This window comes from Maylandia zebra, linkage group LG12 (assembly GCF_041146795.1).
Source record: "Maylandia zebra isolate NMK-2024a linkage group LG12, Mzebra_GT3a, whole genome shotgun sequence".
NCBI classification, from domain to species: Eukaryota; Metazoa; Chordata; class Actinopteri; order Cichliformes; family Cichlidae; genus Maylandia; species Maylandia zebra.
In genome coordinates, this window is record NC_135178.1 from 3,120,312 (window position 1) to 3,142,791 (window position 22,480).

The window sequence follows — 22,480 nt, forward strand, 5'->3', positions numbered from 1 at the left end:
GCAAAATTCATTTTTAAGCACAAAAAGAACCAGAAATATCAAAGATTATATAAATTCATATCCAGATTATTTTGATTTTTTAAAGAGCTAAATGATTAGCTGTAGCACCAACAAAGTAAAGAGTAACACTTGATAACTAAACAATATAGTTCTGTAGAACCATTGTCATGTTGCTCTCTGTGCCACTTCAATGCTGCTACACAGTAAAAGCCATCTTTCAGGTCCAGATGACCTACAGTGTGACAGATTGGGTGTGATACAACCATTCCAACCTGCACCTCTGGCTAACCAGCATGCCTGTCGCCATGACCTAGCAAAGAAGCGCCTGAAAAGTGTTTCAGTAAGGCCTTCTAGCTATCCGCTGGGCTCTCCTTGTGTAATGACTCGAAAAACATCTGGCTGTCACTCGAGACACTATTTTGAGGGAATTGAGCCAACCCCATTCAGTGTTTTGGACCCATCGAAAAGGTCTTGGCAGATTTGGGAGGCTATGCCTAACCGTTATTATGGTGCATGGTAAGTGATATGTTTAAAAGTTGGGTAGGACGTTCTGTGACAAACCACTGGTTTGTATTTATGGGAGGGGGTGTTACGGCCCTAGCTGGGCCTCCTGAAACTGCCCTTGTGTGGGCGTGGTGTTTTTCTCCGCCTCCTCCTCTCTTGCCACGCCTACCCCCTCTGTTTCTCTCACTCTCCTCTCTCCCCAGGACACAGCTGCTCTTAGTTAGCCTCGTTTGCCACCTGAATCCAGTCAGCAATCACCTCTGAGGCTATTTAAGCTGGGGATGAGCTGTGAGCGGCGTGGTTTTTTTTTTTCCTCTGGTGTTCTCACATTGGGTGTTGAAGTTGTTGGGAGAGATCCTATAGTGTGGAAGCAGTGTGCAGTGTAACTGCTTCACGTGAGTAGTGTGGGCTTGTGGGCCTCGGCAGCAGTAAAGCTAGCTGCTGCTAGTGACAGGGTGAGCTTGTGGGCCCCTGGAAGTGCCTCCTCGTGGTGTGTTTTTGTTTGGTTGTTGTGTTCTTTGTTGTTGCAACCTTTTTTCCTTTTTCCAAGTGTTATTGGTAAAACGGCGTTGCCGGCTCTTTATGTTAAGATTATCTAAAATAAAGACTATTTTATTTACTAAAAGCCTCTGTCTGTTTTCCTTTCATTCTGTTCTGGACTCATTTCTTACTGGTCTCCTCACTCGCATGCCTAGACCCCTTCGGGGGGAACGTAACAAAGCCATAAAAAACTACTTCAATATGATGCAAAATAATGTTTATGCACCTGCTACAGAGCTGTTAAGGTCACCGAGTCTCTCTGTCAATCTCATGAGAGGTCCTCCTAAAAATCTAATGTTAAAAACTTTAATACAAGATTCCTGATTTAAAAGAAAAAGAGCAGAAACAAATAAACCTGAATCTCTCTGGTTTGAAAAAACACAGTGCCAATCACTGCTCAGGGATTACTCACACTCATAACCATCCTGCAGCTCCATGCAGCGCACTCCCTCGGGGCAGGGCTTTTCGACGCACCACAAGCGAGTCTCGCATAGCTGACCCCGGTAGTTGGTGGAGCAGTTGCATCTGAAGTCATTCCAGGTTACCTGACACTGTCCACCATTGAAACACGGTTCATCCTGTGCACAGACAAACACAGATGGATGGATTAGACCATCGCTTGTAAAATCTCTCACCTGATGCGACCGCATAGGTTAAGGCTACTAAGAGGATTGAGCGCTAACTTACAGATCAGCAGGATTCTCAACCAGATGAATGATAATAGGGTTATCACAACCAAGCTATTAGACAGTCCTGCAATTGCCATGAGATACAAGAGCCATATATTTTCCCATAAATCAACTTTGCAGCGTATATTAATCTCTCTCATTTCATTTTCATTTTGTCTGTAGTCAAATAGAAATGTTTCCAAACAGGAAACCTCACTGTGAGGGGACTGTACTTACCAATCCATCACCATAATAAATGATTATAAATAAAACTGTAAATCATGAGAAATTAAACAGGGATGCACCGCATCCTTTACCTTGCACGTATCATCACTTTGGCATCCTGGCAGCAGGTTATCCTCGGTGCTTGCCTGGTAAACCTCCATCCCCTCTGGATAACCTTCAGCAACCAGATGCTTGTGATCCAGTCGAATGTCCTGCAGACAGCCCTTGAAGTTTCCACCCCAGGCATTCGTGCTCTTGCCTGCAGGGAGCCCTCCAACATATGCCACATCCCCGGCTTCTACACTCACATTTCCTAAGGCACGATTATTGCCCGCTTTGGGAAAAACCACATGGCCACAATGTACCTTTACAATCACCAAATTATTTTTCCCATCAGTAACTGATCTCGCTTCTGAGAGAAGCGTGGTGTGAGGACTGTAGAGAGCAACAGTGCCTTCTTTCAGGTAGATAGTCAGGTAGGCGTCTCCTTCTCGATGGAACTGCAGGAGCATGCCACTGTGTTTGAGAGAGCGCATAAAAAACGAAACGCTAAAGTTGTCACCGTGAGTTTCTGATATGTTGAACATAGAATAGCTGGTGCTGTTTTCATGTCCAAAGGTCCAGGAAGGGTACTCTGAAGTAGGGGGAAGAAGGACAGAGCTTTAGTATTTTATCTCATGAACTATTAGATTTTATTATATTTATTATGCAAATGTGTTAGTTTTTATTTTCATATTAAGATTTTAAGTACTAAACAAATGACGAGCACTGTGACATGTATGAATCAGGCTGACTGCAGAGGTTGGTTAGTGAGCTCTTCAGTAGCATCAGTAGCATTTACTATTACATTCTTTCTTTATGATATTATAATTTCATTATGATTATTTGTGTGATATATCATATAAGATCCTAGAGCAAATAGTAATTTCTTTCATTCAAAAACTAAATGTAATTGGCTAAATTAGTTTAAATTAATGCCAAGTTGTGCAGAAACCACAACTGCACTCTAAGGTCAAATAAAAAGGTGTTACTCAGTTTTTAACTGATGCATTTTGGGTCATTTTCTGCTTTTTTATTACTTTACTTTTATTACTTTTTCTATTATTTTATTACTTTACATTCTGTAATCAGTATTTTTGAAACAATTTCATTCAATTTTCTTTTATTTCTATAGTGTAATTTCACAACAACAACAATCCCCTCAAACAGAACCTACTTTGAACAATGAGAAACCATTTTCAAGACTTGGCCTGGGCTTGAACATTATTAACAGATTTTGACCGATGTTATTATTTAAAAGGAAGCCATAGTCTGATAAAACATTTTTGCTTAGTTTCACTGAGCTGTTGAAAGGTGCTTTGCCTTTATCAATCATTAGTTTGAATTTTCCCTCTTACAATTCTAGTTTTGGTGGAAATTACTCTTAGCTGGTAAGAGGTGATTTTGCTTAATATAACCCTGGAGTCACTTTTCAGTGCTTCTGGTTTGACTGGAATATCTGCTTCTTATAACATATGGCTGTTGACGCAGATGCAGCTAGCATTAAAGCTGTTACTTGTAACCTCTTAACATCCACTAGATCAAACCATGTTTACAGATGGTGTTGTGTTAAGGTTGCATTTTAAGAAGATGTAACATTTGAATCAAGTCTCTTTTTGTGACCTCGCAGTTCATAGTTATACCCAACAGGTAAAATTTCCAAATAAAGGGAGAGCTGTGAATCTAACCATAACTAGGACACCTGGGATTTTGTGTGTTGGGTTACTAAACCTAAGAAGTTTTTCCCTGTTCTGTTAATTTGTCCAGAAAACCCTTTTTTTCAGTCGAAGCAGAGGTGAGATGTTTACTCCTACCTTTTCCACAGTTTTCTCCATAGTACGGTCGATGGCACTGACAGCTGGCACCGACCCACATATCCACACACTGTCCACGCTGCATGCATGGGTCCTCACCACACCAGTCTGGTTTGGTACATCCCAGTTCCAAGCCCGAATTCTCCTCCCTGATGAGATCTTGAGGCAGCAGCAGCTTATAGTCAACTTGAAAGTCTTCCATGCAGCCGATGAATGCCTTTCCACTGGACAAGTTGCCCACATATTTCTGTGGTGCCCCTCCTATATACAGCTGTTGGAAGGAGCTGGATTGGAGGAAGATCAGATGGTTTCGACCCTCATTCTTTACTTGGCATCCTTCCTCACAGCCGGGTCCTTTTACAGCCAGAACCAATCTCTCATCCATGGTCACGGTTACCGTGTGCCATTCTCCATCATTGACTGGGCCTGGGTAATTGGCCCACAGTAGCTTCCCTGATTTTACCTTTGCTTGGAGGGAGCCTTTGACAAGCTCGAGAGAGACAAAGTTCTCCACGGTGCCCCGGTAGTAGAGCACCATGTCAGGAAGAGTACTCCTGAATCGAAGCTGCATGTGTAGAACATTTGGCTTTGTCTTGTTCTTGAAAACAGGCAACTGCATATGGACGTAACCCTCTGAGTTGAAGGAGAAGGTGGTGGAGGTATTGCAGTGATCTCCTGTCCAGCCAGCAGGACACACACAGGTGTAGCCGTGTTCACCGTTCTTGATCAAAACAGGGACGCAGCCTGCTCCATGCTGGCACTGGTGCTGCCGGCAGCCGACGAGCCTGACGTCGCAGTCTGGCCCCCCCCAGGGCTCATGGACGGGCTCCAGCACAGGGCAGTGACACCTGTAGGAATTGGCAGCATCTTCGCAGGTGGCGCCGTTCTTGCAAGGATTACTGTCACACTCGTTGATGTCTACCTCACAGTGTACACCTGCACGAGGAAACACTGACATTTAGTGTCACTGCAACTTACTCCAGCAACACTCGTCCAACTTTGCCATGCTAAAATACATTCACATGGATCATATTTTCACTACAACATCTCTTAGATATCAAGTCAGTGAAGCACACATGTAGATGAAGACAAGGGATGAGCTTTCTGCGATTAACAGATGAGGAAATGACCTGAGGAAATAGCTGTTAATTTCACAATTAGACAACAATAGGATCTTCAGTCTCCCTAACACAATTAACTTAGTGACTGTCTTGTTGACTGCACCAACTGAACCTTTAAATATTGCATTTGTTAGCTGTGTATGACACACCCTCTGTGTGATCGGTGGTCAGCGCCTTGTCAAACTCTGTTCAACGTTAACTCTCAACAGCAGCAGTCAACTTGCATTAACCTAGTCCTCTGAAACACTCTAAACCCGAGGTGTCCTAAAGCTGCTCCTTCAGGCTGCCAATGCGCCACTCTCATAAAAACCTTGCAACTCTATGCAAATCTCTTCTATGCAATCAAAGAGTGCTGCATCATACCTGTTACCCACCAGGGCCCACAGCAGCAGCACAGCAGCAGCACCAGCCTCTTTTCTTCCATGACCCACTGAGGCACTGGACGACACACAGCTCACACTGGATGAGTGAAGTGACATAACCAAGTCTTCTCTCTCTCTAACATACGCACACACATAAACCAGAGGTGCCTCCTCTTCTCTACTCTGTACCAGGCAGACAGGCAGAAGTGATTACACCAGCCCTGCCCACCTTTCCTTCTGCCTTTTTTCTCCCTCCTCCATCAGTCTGTGAATTCCTCCCTCCCTTCTTCCTCCTCCTCCTTCCTCACTCACACCCTATACTCCTACTCCTATCTGCAGCTCAGTCCTATCAAAGCGATTAGCTCCCAGCCTCCAGCTGGCTCCTGTCAGTGTATGACAACAGGAATGCTGAGCTGCAGTCCCCTCCTTGCTCCATGAGCTGGTTTGTAGTTACTCACCAGTGCCAAGTACTTCCTGGAAAGAGCCAGCAGGAGGTGCTGCATGTTCAGTGTTTAAGGTGTGTGGGCCAGGTTTGAAAAGCACCGGACTATATAATAATATATACAATATATATCTATATTTCATTTTGTTTAGACCCTCTGCTCTTGTATGAATTAAATCCACAGCGAAATCATTAGTAGCAATGAACTGTACGTGCTTCTGACTGAAAGCTGGATTGATGACACTCACAGCATAATGAAGAGCTGATCGAATAATCACCCGCTGCAGACACTATAGTTTTGAACACTGCACCAGTAAAAACAGGAGCGGTGGTCAAATTACTGTGATATGTAAAAATTATTTTATTTGTAAATTTTTGTCATGTAACAGATATTTGATTTTTACATTTCTAAGCTTTATTAAATATATAAAAATGTCTCTATGTCAACATTTTCTCCTATAATTTGAAAAAAATGATTCATCAGTTAGTCTTGCACCTCTTAACTTGCAATAAAGAACATATGCATGTAGCACGTTTCTACCTAAGCACTCAAAGAGCTTTATACATGTCCTATTCATCCATGTAAGTGCTTTCTAGCCAACATTCACACTCCAATGAACACATCAGGAGCAACTTGGAGTTCAGTATCTTGCCCAAGGAGATCCAATTAGCAGACGCCCTGCTCTACCTTCTGAACCACAGCCAGCCAGGATACTGTCTGAGATACCAGGGGCTTTGACAAAATAGCAGTACTTGACATGCTGGGAACAAGTATAGGATGGACCATTATTTCAGCCACAGTCATTTTCAACCACTACAAAAATAAGAAGTCCTTCAACAGATGATCTAGCATCCCAGTTCAAAAGAAGGAAGAGTCTAAATTCAGGGAAGAACCAAAAGAACATTAAGTGTTGCAAGAAGCATGAAAAACCCGGCACACCAAGGAAAAGTATACGCATAACATGTTTGATATAATCTTCAGATTCTACAAAATAAGAGTTTCCTTGTGCATCATTGTGCTGTTCTAAGTACACCTGCTCCTGGATATAGTGCAGGATGGAAGACACATGACATATGTATCATTTGGATAAGGTCCTTGTTTATTGTCCTTTATTCATTGGACTTTAATTAGGCTACTAAGCAGCTTTGCTGTAATCCCCCCCCCCCCCCTCCTGACAAGTTTCTTAGGAGACCCACATTTAATGCCTGACATATGGCACCTTCTATTGGCTCTGTTGTTTTCAGCTATGCTTCTCTATATCATGTGCGCTCTCATCCACTCCTTTCCTCTACTGTCATCATTTTGTTAGCAAATACGCTCTGATTTTCTTGATGAGAGCCTTCGGCTGAACTCATCACTTCCAGAACAGATTTCTGGGCTTCCAGATTAGTGATGTGGGTCAGTTTGTTTTCAGTAGTTTGGAAGCACTTTTGTTTGGCATAGCAGATTCTTAGGTAATCCATCTACACTGACTCCTAATGAAAATGTTCAATTTGAACTGTTTAGTTCAAATTGTCACACAAACGAGGACCTTGAGGTAAACAAAACAGAAATATTTAAAAGGAAATAAAGAGTTTTTTAAAGAGATACTGTCGTTTCTGCTCCAGCTGACGGTGATTTTTTAGTGCAGGCAAGGCTCAGCACACACTTCACCACTGTGACACCAGATCAGGCTACATCACTGATTCTATATCATCTGTCCTGGTAGATTATATAACAGCCTCTACTTTGTGACACTGAAGGAAGAGAATAGAAAACACAACTTGTTAGGGGGTAAAATTAAATAGCTGATAAGAGGTGTCTCCTACCTGTAAAGCCATCTGGACAGACACACTGATAAGAGTTGACGAGGTCCTGGCAGCTTCCTCCATGCTGACATGGAGCAGACTCACACTCGTCCACATTAACAGAGCAGTCGTCTCCTGCAAGAGGATTATATCAGTGATATTTATATCCACGTCACCTTCACATCAACGAGGCACATGCAGAGAAACTCAAGTGGTTTTTGTCTGGTTTACCAATGAATCCTGGCAGACAATGACAGATGAAGCCGGCGGCCACATCATAACTGAAGTCAGCAGTGCTGAGTTCAGGAAGCTTTCTGTAGTTCACGACATCTGAGCGTTGAAAACACTTTCCACCATTGTGACAGGGATGCTGCTCACACTCATCTATATCCACCTGGCAGTCGTCTCCCTCGTAACCTGCTTGCACATAAACACAAACACATTATATACTTATTCTTATAATAATATTCAGTCTGTCAACATACTTACATGGTGGTAAGAACATCATGCTATATTGCCTCAGTCCTACAATAACTACAAAATAAGAAATATTCAAATATTAAATATATTAAAAAATACTTTCTGAGGAGGATCAAATGTAACCAAAATAAACATTTTACTGAAATATTCAAGCCCCCCAAGACTTTTCTAAAGCTGTTTCTTTAGTTACTCCCCAGAACTACTGTTTCTTTCTTTAGCAGGACATCGTTTCCACTTTAACCTCCTTCCATTAGATATGAGATTGATTGTTTCTGAGCAATCAAAGCAGAAAACGGCGCCAGCATGTCAGTGTTTTAAGTGTGCTGAGCAATGCAAAGTTAGAAATAATCTCTGAATTTGTTGTTCAGAAGCTGATGTGATGCGTCCAACACAACAGCATGTTTACAGTTCGTTGGATAGTTTGACCTTCAAACGATGGGGGCACAGTTTTTTTTTAATAATTCATGTGATTTTTAAAAGGCTTTAAATTAGTGTAAATAATCAGACTCAGGGACACCTGCTAAACACAGCTTAGCTTTTCTCATCTTCAGCCTGCGTCTGCATCTTTGTACGTCCTCCTACGTTAAAGAATGTCCCTGCTTTTGAATGGTGGCTCTGCTCTTTATGCCCTCAGACTCAAGAGTCCTTAACTGCTTTGTTCAGTGTGATTCATGCATGGGAAACCCCGCAGCTTTTCTTTTTTTCACTTTTTAGCATTTTTGGTGAGTAGTTATATAACACAAGCCCTAAACCATGGTGAGAGGTGGTTTAGACTTTAAGTTGAACCACAGCGTACCTGGCCAACACAGGCACTTGTACTGATTGGTCCCCTCCAAACACGTGGCTCCGTTCTGGCAGGGGTCAGAAGCACATTCAGGAATATCCTCTTCACAGTAGTCGCCTACAAAGCCTGTCCCCTCACAGTCACAGACATAACTAGAAGAGACAAGATAGGCAGTCTTAGACTGATTGAGCATGTCTATCATACTACACATTAGATTACTGTTGCACTGTTGTAGCTGGTTGACATAGAGTGCATTTTAACCTCCTAGCACCTGCTGTCTGTGTGTGGCATCACATTTTGGGGTGTTTAGACCAAAATACATTTTGCTCTACGAGGGCCTGATATCCACTTACAAGGACTTTACACTGCCACTGTTCGATCCAAGTTTAAAGCCAATGTCCTCAAATGTGGATCTGATTTTTCTCAGAAACAAAAACCAGGTTAAGAAAAATGTTGTAATTCTTTGTTTTTACATTCATCAGGTTCCAATTAACCCAAAAAACAAAGAGAAATTAAAGATGCTGCCATGGAAGAGTTTGGGTCTTAGGAGGTTAAGATGAAAACTTCCCACTGGGCTCCAAGTATCTTGTTATCGCCGCTTGACCTCAACATTGTACACAAAACACAAATATCAGTGAAATTGTAAAAGATTAAATTTTTAAAAGTGCATCCTCACATGTGACAAGCTGAAACAATGAAATGTTATGTTTTGATTTATTTTTATTTTTTTACCAAAAATATACAAATGGAAACAATGTTTTGCTGTGTAATTCATAATAATTCTACTTGAATAATACTACAAATGCAGACAGATCAAAGAGTTTTAGTATCAAAGCCACTGACTTGATTTCTTATAAATCGACTTTTTTCAGCTGTAAGAAAATTCCTTTTTTTATTACACTGACAAAATAATGGTTGCAGCTGTAAACAAATAATAAACATGTACTTGTGATGCTAAATGCAACTTAAGTACAGGCCAGTAAAGCAGCTTCTCATCAAAAAATCAATTAATTTAAATAATGATTTTTCTACGATTTTGTTTCTAAATGATGTTCACTCATTTGATTCTGACTCAGTGTAAGATTTACATACTGATGCTTATAATGTGAAACTACTACATCCTTTATCTTCTTCACTCGATGCTGTTAAAATACATTTTACTGTCCCAGGCATTCACAGCACCTACAGCTGTGTGAGGACTATGACCGTGACAGACAGTAAGAGGATTAATTCCTGTCCTTGATCAACTTTAATGTCTGCCGTGCAGTCCTGGGCAGACACAACACAGACTGACACAGTGCACCTGTATGTTAGTGTACACTAGTCTCTTCCTAACACCGATTATCTTCTGTTTTTCAGTCCACCTGACTGTTAAATATTCTGCTCATTACCTTTATCCTGCTAAATTATAAGGTTTGATTACAGTGATTATGAGGATTATGAGTCGTGTTGTTGCACTGATGAATTCCTTCTATTTGATGTACTACTACTTATATGTACTACATGATTGTACTACACATGTTTTTATCTTCAGACACAGGTGATGCATTTCAACAGTACAAAATGCTGTCAGTTTGAAAAACAACGAATAATTATTTCACTACAGTAAATATCACTACATATCAAAACAGTTTGATTTGCTAAAGTTTTACTTTGGTTTTTGATGCTTTGAATCTGTTGTATTTCCTTCTTCAAACAGCTCATTTGCACAGTAAACTATGAGGGTTACATTTTTTACATGTAGAAAAATTAGGCATGTCAGGGACACCCCCACCCCCGACTCTAATCATTCAATTCTAGTATGAAGATATGGTTCAAGTTTAAGTTTAGGGAAACAGCCCCGTATGGAAAATATATTTATAGGTCTTATAAAGTTTGTATCTGTCTTGTGTGAAACTTGTATGAAAAGCATATAAGAGTGAAAACAGATATAAGATCCCTTGAAAAATTATATAAATAAAACTTGTATATGGATACTTCCTAAAACAATATATGGAAGTAATGAGAAAGTGGCCACTTTCATGAGTGAAGCATATCAGCCTTACATGAGTCACTATATGAAGAAGGCCACATCTGATGCAAGTCTTTTAAAAGTTTATTCTATTTCTTTTCCATATGGGGCACATTAATGACATCCAGGGTATATTCAGTATATTGAAAGAAATACTACCTGTTCACACCATCTATGCATTTTCCTGTATTTAGACAGGGCCAGCTGGCACATTCATCAATGTCGACTTCGCAGTCTTGCCCCTGGAATCCAGCCACGCACTCACACGAGTACATGGCAACATGATCTCGGCAGGTGGCGCCATTTTGACAGGGACGAACCTCACACTCATCGATCTCCACCTCGCAGTTAATCCCTGCAGAGGACACAGGCGGGATGGCAGAAGGCCAGCGCATGAGATTTGGCGATGCATTGTCATATATGTCCACAATGATCACATTTCACATTTGAAATAATCAGATGTAGGATTAGCAGTTTGAGGATAGACAGCTATCTCGGGGTTACTCACTGGAATTATTTTGCAGAGTTTCAAGAGATCATCTTTAGCTGCCACTGTCATGTGGTACAAACTACATTAAACTAAACAATGCCAGCTACCTGATTCACACTGTGTCACACTGTGATATACACAATGAGATGTTTTGTTCTCTTTACATCATATTCCAAAATATACCCTCCCGATTAAGCTCTTTTTAGCTCTGCAGTCTCAAAACTGCAGCTTCCTGTACCACTGCCTCGTATTTCTACCAGCCCAGCATCCTTTTGTAGGTTATTGAGGAATGTTTACGCATGACTTACCAATTTTAAATATAGCTTATTTTTGTTGAGCGATAAGCTTGGAGCAAATCAATAATCTGAAACCTGAGAATTTCCTGTTGTCCACAGCAACTTGTTCTCCCATCTGACACAATGATTAAACAGTACCTGGTCTATGTTACACCTACATGTTTGCTGGGAGTGACAAAGGTTATTTAAAGATGTATGATTATAATAAGACAAGAATTACAGACTATACACTGCTACTGTTAAATGAGCCAATATAAGTGTAATTAAATCTTATTGGACTTATTTGGGAAAGTATTCTAAACCTAGAACAGCCAGTTAAAGCTGTAAATTTAAAATATGTTCATATGAAGCTCGGTACCTTACAGTTCCTGGACTATGCTGCTCTGCCTGTTGTAAACACGACCTGCTTCAAATACCTGCTCACCTTTATAGCCTGGAGCACAGTCACACCTGTAGTGATCTACCTCATCCCAACACGTGCCATTATTCTGACAGGGTCGGGAGGCACACTCGTCGATGTCCAAATGACAGCGGGAGCCTTGAAATCCTGGCACACAGAAACACTGGTATGCATTCACTCCATCTTTACAGATGGCTCCATTCTGGCAGGGCTCCGACTGGCACTCGTCTACGTTCTCCTCACAGTTTGTCCCCTGGTATCCTGCAGCACACTGGCACAGGTGCCCAGTGTCAGGGATGTCCGTACAGGTGCCACCGTTCTGGCATGTTTCCTCTGAACATTTGGTCACATTATCCTGGCAGTGCTCACCACCAAAACCAATTGGACAGTGGCAAGAATAGCCATTGACTCCATCGACACAGTAGGACTTATTACCCTGGCAGGGGTTACTCTGACATTCATCAACACCCTGGGTGCAATTGAGCCCTGCGAAACCACCCGGGCAGAGGCAGCTGTACTTGCCAGTTCCAGGTTTGCTTGTGCAATTGCTGCAAGTTGCATCGATGCAGGCATCATACAGGTCCTCACAGTTTTTACCTGTGTACCACACTGGTTCTTTGGGGCAAAGGCACACGTAGTCGCCAAAGTGGTCAAAACAAGAGCCGCCGTTGTTGCAAGGAGACGATAAGCACGCATCTTCTGCTGCTGTGCACAGCAGGCCTGGAAATGAAAGACAAACTTCCTGTTAAGAACACATAAAATCATGTTTCTTTACTGTCACTTTGTGATAGAGGTTTCTTCACTAACTCAGCCCTTAGAAGGGCTGTTTAGTCCAATTTGCTTACAACTCAAACATATAAAGTCTCTGTTAGCGTTGCACGTCGTGGCGTTAGTGTTTGTCCCAGCTCATCACTTTAACCCAAACTGCAACATTTACCATCCTCAGTAGTTTTAGTAACTAAACCAAAGTGAGACAAACGAAGCCAAGCGATGAGTGAAGCAGCTCGTTTCACAGTGTTGTGATTTATTGAGGCCCCTGTTATATTAACAAAGTCTTTAAAGCACGTATTATAAACACTAGTCAACATAATGGATGTCCACACTACACAGTATTTAGTAAACATTTTGAAACTTTACAAAAACTATAAAGATATTGTTCATATATATTTCTAACAATTAGTAAAAATTAATAGTAGTTTATTTATGTATTTTTTTGTGTGTAATTTCATTTATTTGAATTTATCTGATAAAACTATAGATAATTATGATAAATACCACATGGATCATTTACTGGAGCATGGAAATGTTTGTCAGGTTAACTGATCTTTCTACATTTGCCGCAGGTGTGGCTGCAGGAAGGATTCACCTTTGAGGTGCAAACGAGACTCACCCCGTCTCCAAATGTACGAAGCATCCTGCAGAGATGTTCATCCTCAGTAGTTTTATACGCAATGACAAGAACAAATGTGGGCACTGCAACAAAATACCCGAGAAGTCATTTTATATGTTGAACCTTGCATTATAATAGGCTCTTCCAAAGTTTCGGTCTAGCTGTAAAATTACTCTTTATCACCCCTAAAGCAGAAGAAACACCTGTATGTCAAGAAAGCCCATTGTGACACCTCCCTCTCCTTCCTCCACTAACAAAGTGTTGGATTTTCACTACTGACATCTACACTCACAAATTTGTGGAATTACTGTAAGATGTTTTGAATAAAATCACCCCAATAAAATGGCAGCCACTGTGTCCCACTGCTAACAACCTCCCAGTAACAATCTGTTTATATCTTCCCTGCAACACCTACAGTCCTCATTTCCCACTGTATCCACTTTAACACCCCCAGTTCCTCTCACATGCATTTGCTATCACCTTCTTTATCTGCTCTTACTTCCTCCTCACATGAGTGTCTCACATCTCCATGCACCACCTTTCTGCTTTCCAAACCTGAGAAGTGCTGCATTGTTTGTTTCCTCTGTTTTAATTTCATAGTTGATAATAAGCCTCAGCATGCTCACTTATGACCAATAATCACACTTATGATGACAGGAAACAGGAGGAAAGAGAATGAGACTGAAGATTAATGGCTGTAGTGAAGGAGTAGACCGAATACAACGCTGAGGCCGATAATCCAACGTGGAGACTCTTAAAAAACAAAGAATAATAGTCTTCATGTTATATTATAGACATATTATAGTCTTCATGTTATATTATAGACATATTATAGTCTTCATGTTATATTATAGACATATTATAGTCTTCATATTATATTATAGACATATTATAGTCTTCATGTTATATTATAGACATATTATAGTCTTCATGTTATATTATAGACATATTATAGTCTTCATATTATATTATAGACATATTATAGTCTTCATGTTATATTATAGACATATTATAGTCTTCATGTTATATTATAGACATATTATAGTCTTCATGTTATATTATAGACATATTATAGTCTTCATGTTATATTATAGACATATTATAGTCTTCATATTATATTATAGACATATTATAGTCTTCATATTATATTATAGACATATTATAGTCTTCATATTTGAGTGTCTAAAGTGAGCCCTGATATAATTACATCTTTTGAGTTTGAAATTAAAACAAAATGTCAATCTAAGAAAAGAATAAAACTTAAATATCTGAAAGTTACTAAATATTTATATATTTCTTATACTGTTTACAGCAAAGTGGTGAGCACTATAGTCTCTCTGCCATCTGGCTGAAGCCTGTCTGTGTGGCGTTTGTTCTCCCCGTGCCTGCATGAGTCCTCTCTGGGTACTCTGGCTTCACCCCACAGTCCAAAGACATATTAGTCAGGAAACACTTGAGCTGAGGACAGTTTACTGTTCAGTGTTCATTATAAGCAGCAATGTGCACTACTAGCCAACTAGATCAGTTAAATGTTTGTGCGCTCTTTAGCAACACAAATGCCTGGTTAAAGGACATTATTCAGAGTTCATAGATAAAACTAGTTAATTGTTGGTCCTAAGCACAGTATGTAGGCTGTATGAATAATACAAAGCACAACACATTTCAGCAGCACCTAAGACATAATTTATTTATTGACAAATGCAATTAAGGAAATCAGATAAAGGAAATCCACCACATCCAATAATTTGTCTAGCAGAGAATCATCTACTATAGATTATTATTATTAGTAGTAGTATTGTCATTCTTATTATTACAGGTGGTACAGAACACAGAGGTCCTGAGGAGCCACCACAGCAGCTATTAAACTACAGATGCTTTAATATTTTATCTCTAATTCGGATTAGTTAGACAGCCTCCTGTTTAATGAAGTAGATCTAATCAAGTGATTACAACTGATAATGGCCTGCAACTGTGATACAAAATGCATTATGAAAATTACACTACTAAATTTGAATATGAAAGTGTGATATGTATTTGATAAAACATGGACTATATTGGTTTTGTTGTGTCATGATGAGCTGTGTGGCAGGCTAGGTTAGGACGCACAACTCTGAGACTCTCTTGACTTAAAGCAGCAGCTTTGCTAAAAGTAAAATACATGAACTAAACAAAAGGTGAGCTAGAACTACAACCTATACATGACCCGACCAGAACCGACAGCTAATTCAGAGATCGGGACAACAAACAGAGGGAGACTGAAATACACAGGCAGGATAAGGATGACGGACCAACCACAGGAGGAGAACTATGATTATGAAGCGCAAGAAACTAAACGATGTAACAAGAACACCAACCGTACAATAAAAACATAAACCTCCTTTTAAACCCAATTAAACAGTCCAAAACCTGAAGTTTAAACGCTAACATAAGCACAAAAACTAACTGAACAAAACCAAGAAATATTAACAAAAACTCAAAAACACATGAACACTGGGTCACCAGATCCAGGACCATGACAGAAATGCAGCGAGTCAGATATTACGTTGTGTAGTCTCTCTTACATCAACATTTTTCTAGTTTTCTTTTTTTAGCCTCCCTCCTTCTCACCCCCTCCAACCTGCCTCCCCAGACTAGTATGGAAAGCTGAACTCCATCAGAACTCTGGGCTTTAACCCGCACTGGCTCTAATTCTCATCAGCACTGTAGAAGTGGGCAAACAGGGACAACTGCTGTCCTCACTCCTTCATCCAAACTCAGTCAACCCCTCACACATTCCAGGGAGATGATAACAGCTCCTCCTACACACACAGCCCATCAGCCCCCGTGCCATTACAGAACACATCATAGATCACGGCCGCACAGGGTCGATCCCTGACACTGACTGGTACCAGCCTCTCGATCCAACAATAACACTAAGCAGAGACGTGGACTGTTAGCAGGTAGAGTGATGTCAAACTGCCGACGCTCTCCAGAGACCTCAGCGTGTCTCTTTAGGGAGTCTTCACTTTAACATAGACCATGACCATTCCCTCTGATGAGAAGAAGGATATTGACTCAGTGTAATGCTCTTTTTTAAATCCCTCTTTTGGATAATAGTCAGATTTTCATTTGATTTGTATTCGCAGATTTCCTAACACTGAACCGAATCCATACTTTAACTCTGAGCTCTAAAACATTGGGCAATGAGCTCAAAAAATACTTTTTTACTAGTAAAATACAAAATAATAATAGTGTGTCCCAGTCAGAATGTCTCTACTTTGTTGTTAAGACTTTGTAGAACCATTATTATATTTTTATATCAGAGAATCAGGGAATAGGGGTACATAGACCTTAACAGCCGAATACTCATGCATGGTTGTTACACACTTTGTTCCACAGGTAAACTCACTTTGTTTTGTTTCTAATTCTAGCAATTCATAGAAGACCTCCTCCTGTTCACCTGGATGTTCTGTAAGGCAGAGGTCTCCCATATGGAAAAGATATGTATAAATCTTATAAAGTTTGTATCTGTCTTGTGTGAAACTTGTATGAAAAGCATATAAGAGTGAAAACACATATAAGATCCCTTGAAAAATTATATAATGAAACTTGGATGTTTTGGATACTTACTAAAACAATGTATGAAAGTAATGAGAAAGTGGCCACTTTCATGAGTAAATCATGTAAGTTTTTACTATTTCTTTTCCATATGGGCTCCAACCTTTTTTGCGCCACGGACCGGTTTATGCCCGACAATATTTTCAAGGACCGGCCTTTAAGGTGTCGCGGATAAATACAACAAAATAAAACTAGTACCGGTACCGAAAAAAAGAAGATTTATTCATAACACACGTGAAAAGACCCAGGAAAACCGAGTAAACGATAAAAATGATAACAAAATAACGCTGAAAACCGATAAAAACCCTGAAAACCAGACATTTCACACCTGAGCCTCAACTCTCGCGGCCCGGTACCAAACGACTCACGGACCGGTACCGGCCCGAGGCCCGGGGGTTGGGGACCGCTGTTGTAAGGCACAAGTAGAATTTGAGCAAAGCAGGTACATGTTCAACACAAGAGGTCCAACGAGGGACTCTTGAGGAATTCCACATGTTGGCTTTTCTCAAATTCATCGTTATCAAGTGACATGAAGTAGTGTCTATCATGTAAACATGACCTGAACCACCTTTTCCGCTCTATCCAGCAGTATCACCTGTGATCATTTAATACCAAAACAGAAGATTTTGTCTCATCACTATGCTGTGGTATGGACAAATCCAGCCTGAAGGACATGAAAAAGGATGTTTTGCATTATAAAGCATGTAGTTGTTGCCTGAAATAGAGAGTTATTAATTATCTGAAGCAAATCTGGGGCTATTCTAAATGTGCATAATTCAAGATAACCTTAAAGACAGAAACTTCAGTTCGAGTGTGATGTACTGTAAGCAGTCAGTAAAGTTCATGTACAGGCATACTTTAGCCATTAGATGTAATATGTTGTAGCAAAATGCATCATTTGAAATAAAGTCTGCTCTGCCTGTGTGTTGTTTCAGACATATACAGCAGAGTAATACTTACGTCATCATCTGTTCAAATATTATAAAGAAAACAAAAAGCATCCTGATGTCTCAAATGCTAATTAGAATAGATTTTTCCAACTTTGTCCCACATAACAAAAAGTTGTCAAAAGAAGCTGAAAATGTGCAGAAAAAATCCTTTAACAACAGTCCTGGAAAGAGGATCTGATTTAAGAACCTTATTTCTATGAGGCACTAGTGCCATCCAGTGCACCAACATGCCCACTATCACAGTGGGGAAAAAATTAACAGTCAAGACGTTTGACCACAACCGAAAGACACCAATACATTTTGTTTAAAACAAAAACAAAGGTAGGTGTTTTTTATTTTATCATTTTATCTACTTTTTGGATGTCTTTTAGACAAATGCTCCATTTGTCAACAGGAAGTGGTGAATTATTTCAATTAGCTTGAACCATCTGCAAAGGAATGGTTTATTTAAAATAAACTGCCAGATGTTTTCTTCCCCTCAATTCAGTTTAATTACATTGAATCGAATAGAAATCCAGCTTCAAAAATCAACTTCGTTTTTCACCCAAAGTTGAATGAATATAACCAATAATGATATTATTACTAATAATAATGATATAATCCCACCACTATTAATGATAAGATGAAGAAAAAGATGAAGAGGGGGAGAAAAAAATAATAATACCAATAGTACTAGTAAAGAAATAAGGGTAAACAAATATATAAAAAAGGGAACAGATAAATAAAGTTATGCATTATTATAAAATAGAGAGAATAATAAGGGGAAACTGGGAAATCCTGGAGCTAAGAAACTGTATCCGTAACCTTGCACTCAAGGGTTGGTTCTGGATGATCCTCATTAAGAGTAGCCATGGTGATTTTGAGTGCATCACCCAAATAAATGTTATTATTGTTTTCTGTTCATTACTGTATATGATTCACATACATATCTTCCCACTTAACAAGACCAGCTGGCTAACACAGTGGATACTTCCCCGGGTGGAAACAGCCCCCACACCCTAACGAGGAAGTTTATTGGAGGAGTGGACATAATGGTCTAGTGGGTAGCTGGAGAATAAATATTAGTGACTTGGCTTTCCTCCCCACAACACCTGCTCCTGGGGATGTCCAGAGTGATGATGGTCAACCAGTAATCAAGGAGAGAGCTGGTAATGTTATACATTTGCCAGTTCTAACCCAATGAAATGTTGGCATTAAAAATAGATTTCTGGAGTTATTTCACTAACTTACTAAAAACAGCAAAACTAGAGCTAAGTGAATCAAATAGGTGACTACACATTTGTGCACAGATGGGTGCATTACAAAGGATGTAGATAGAGGTGTGTTGCTAGAAAATCAAATTCACTCTTGGCAGATGTAAAAGGCAGTCGATATGTGTTTACCCTGAGTCACGGCAACAGCACCACAGAGTCAACAGAGAGTACTGCTGCAGGGCTGAGGAAACAGCAGCGCTGTGAATCATAGATAAAGGGAAGCCCCTGGCTAATGCACGAGTTGAGCTCAGAGGAATTTTATTGAATCACCACAAGAGACTGGGCTCCGCTTTGGGCTCCTAATGCCCCACAGCAGGTGGCTGCTTTACTTTATACAAAAAAAGCACAAATCTTCTCTGACTCAACTAGCCACAGACATGCATTCTTTTGTCTCCTCCGTGAGTTACTGTAGAGGCCATGTCACTTTAAACTCACTATTTGTGTCTAGTCTGGAGGGAAATTTGTTTCTTCGTATAAGCTACACCAACTCCAATTATTTTCCGGGGAGTCAATTTGTCAGCTAGCTGCTCACAGACGTTTTAAAGTATAATACAAGGCTTCTATATACATCTTAGCCCCCATGTTTTTCATATTGTTAGTCACCAGTTTTCTATCCGCATTTCACAAATTCTTTTGGAATTAGACACAGCTCGTGTCCTATAGACGGGAATGGCTCTGACAAATGCACTTGTCTCCATTGTGTTCATCATCTGCAGAAGACAGCACTCAAGAGACCAATGGGTGAGTTTCAGGACATGTTGGTTTTGTATTTTTCCCATTTCCTAAAAATACCAAATTTGTTTTAAAGGTAACAGTAAATATATTTGTGAACAAACTCTATGTTGTTCAGCTTTTTGAGAGGTTTTCAAATGTGCTCATTGTTAAAAACTTTTTCTAAATACTTTTACTTTCATGTGAACTCTTCCAGTTTTCCAGTCTCTGTCATCCTCGTGTTCGTCTCTTCACCATCGCCCTGTCTCCTCTGTCTCTTCTCGCCTGCCTTCTTCTTTAAAACTTGCTGCGTGCCAGACCTCTTGCCATGCTCCTTAATACCCATCACCCCCTCCATTCATAGCCGAGACAAAAAAGCTGTGCAGCAGTGCAGCCGGACGCTCAGCTCGTTACCATAGTGATCTTTAACAATGCCACCCATAGCCAATCCATGCCGCCGTTCTACCACCGTTTAAATGAGCTTCAGACATTTCACACAAATGAAGGTTGCGGGAAAAATAGGTCAGTAGGGTTTCATAAGGTTTTGAACCCCCCCAACAGTACACACCCAGACACACCCTGCACACATTTAGGAGCCATAAGGAGCACACCTACTTAAACCCTGTTATATCTCTTGGTTCTCTGATAGAGTATGGATTCAGGAGGTTGAAGCATACGCTCATTCGAGTTAATCTTGTGATCTCATGAGCACAGTATGATGTAAGTAAAGAAATGATTGTGCTAAACCTCCAGTTAAAAGATATATTTCTCACTTGTAGTTTTTAGCACACACAAAAAACACAAAAGAAAAAACTAAAGACACTTTGTAACTTGGTGCCATTTCCATGTTCATTAAGTACATTTGATCTTTTTCATAGTAACACTTCCCTCTAATAAAAAGGTGGATTCAAATCATAATAGCAGAATATGTCACAGAGCACAACAGAGCGTCCAGATCCCCTCACTGCAGGCGTCCTTTAATTTGGCACCAATATGTATACATTTGTTATACAATATGTAGTATATCTGTAACATCCTTTACCTTTAAATGAAAAACTTACCAAACTACTCTCACAGTGTGTCCTGTTAGTTTCAGTTTTTATACATACACACTGCAGCATAAGTCTAGTGTTATTGTTCTGTTTTGTCCACATATTAAATGCGGGCTTTTTTGTAAAATGCGGGATATTACCTTTCAAATTAAGTCTCATACACCAATTTTTGCACAGCAATGTTTGCTGTTAAAAGGACTTTCCATTTAAATGTTGTAAATGTTCAAATGTTTTATAATAAAATGGCCCCAACCCTAATCTTGGTGGGGTTGGGGTAGAGTTTGGGTGATGTATGTGAGCACATAAACAAACACTTTAGACACGCAAAAAACTGCACCCGTGGATGAACTTAATATGTTTAAAGGTTCTTACTCGGACAACATGTGTATGATACACTTGTTAAAGAGTGCAAAGTTATTTTAATAACAGGAAACAATATGTAGAGCTCCACAATTATAGATCACAACATTTGGATAGAACAGGATTCAATACCCTAAATGTAAATCATATTTGTGATTCATCAGACAACTTTAAATATGTACTTTCTGTTGATGATAGCACTATTTTCCGGTCTGGTGATAAATTAAATCCATCTTTATGTCCTGTTAGGTCAGCAGTGGTCTGCATGTTTATTTACTTAAGCACTGACGCGAATATGTACATGTGTATGTCTGCACAGAGCCATCGTGCTGTTGTAAAATACCTTATTAACTATTTGCGTTGTCGGAAAAGGGCAGCTTTATAAGATTTTCTTCTTCGTGCTACACTTTGGTTCGCTTTGATGTAACTGTGGAGGTTATTGCGATTTTATACATTCAAGACGAAAAAAATCAAAAACTCAAAGTTGGGAGCTCACCCAGTTTGAACATCATCATGGTGATGAGCAGCGTCCTCTGATATCTGGACCAAACCTTTCCAAACTCCATGGTAGAGCAGGCTGCTAATGTCAGTCTCATGCGATGCTGTCAGTCCACAGGTACTCCATTCAGCAAGATATGCGCTCCAGCTGCTCCAAAGTTAGCTGCTCGGAGCAGGCGCCTCCATGCTGGACCGCTAAGTGTGTATGTGCGTGTGTGTGTTTGAGAGTTTGTGTGTGAGTGTCGCAGGGTCGAAGTTGGAGTAAGCAGAGCGTAATCACCCCAGCAGAGAGTGAAGAGTGGAAAACGTGGAGTGGAGTCATGGATCAGACTGAACGGGTCACTTAACTCCCTGCTCGCTGTCTGCACGAGACAGCTATCAATGATAAAACCTGCACACAAGACAGTCTAAACACAGTGGTGTGGATTCAGCGGCTTGTTTTATGCTGCAAATAATTATTATTATGCTTTTTAAAATAGCATAAAAATTATTTTTCCATCAGTTGATTGGCTGATATGTCGTTTCTCTTCCATTAAAATTTCAACTTGAAGAACTTGGTGAGAATAATTGCAGAAAGGGTATTTTGGGTTTGAATAGGACAAACCAAAAATGAACAAAGACTTTTATGAGGTAAATGCAAAGTCTAAATGCAAAGTCTGGAGCACGAGAAGTCCAGAAATTAATATAGTTCAGAAAAGTATAAGA

At 40.0% G+C, this 22,480-nt stretch overlaps 1 protein-coding gene across 1 annotated transcript in view; it reads right to left on the reverse strand.

The window, feature by feature from the left end:
* LOC101480988 (crumbs cell polarity complex component 2) overlaps positions 1–22,041 on the reverse strand; it is a 31,218-nt gene extending 9,177 nt beyond the window's left edge. Inside the window, exons 1-9 of the mRNA XM_024804356.2 lie at positions 21,774–22,041; positions 11,989–12,684; positions 10,938–11,133; positions 8,780–8,919; positions 7,735–7,920; positions 7,525–7,638; positions 3,791–4,726; positions 2,030–2,571; positions 1,457–1,622 (exon numbers count right to left, since the gene is read on the reverse strand). Coding sequence (XP_024660124.2) covers positions 1,457–1,622; positions 2,030–2,571; positions 3,791–4,726; positions 7,525–7,638; positions 7,735–7,920; positions 8,780–8,919; positions 10,938–11,133; positions 11,989–12,684; positions 21,774–21,873 — 3,076 coding nt within the window. The 5' untranslated portion in view covers positions 21,874–22,041. The remainder of the gene's footprint in view (positions 1–1,456; positions 1,623–2,029; positions 2,572–3,790; positions 4,727–7,524; positions 7,639–7,734; positions 7,921–8,779; positions 8,920–10,937; positions 11,134–11,988; positions 12,685–21,773) is intronic.
* Positions 22,042–22,480: the final 439 nt, after the last annotated feature.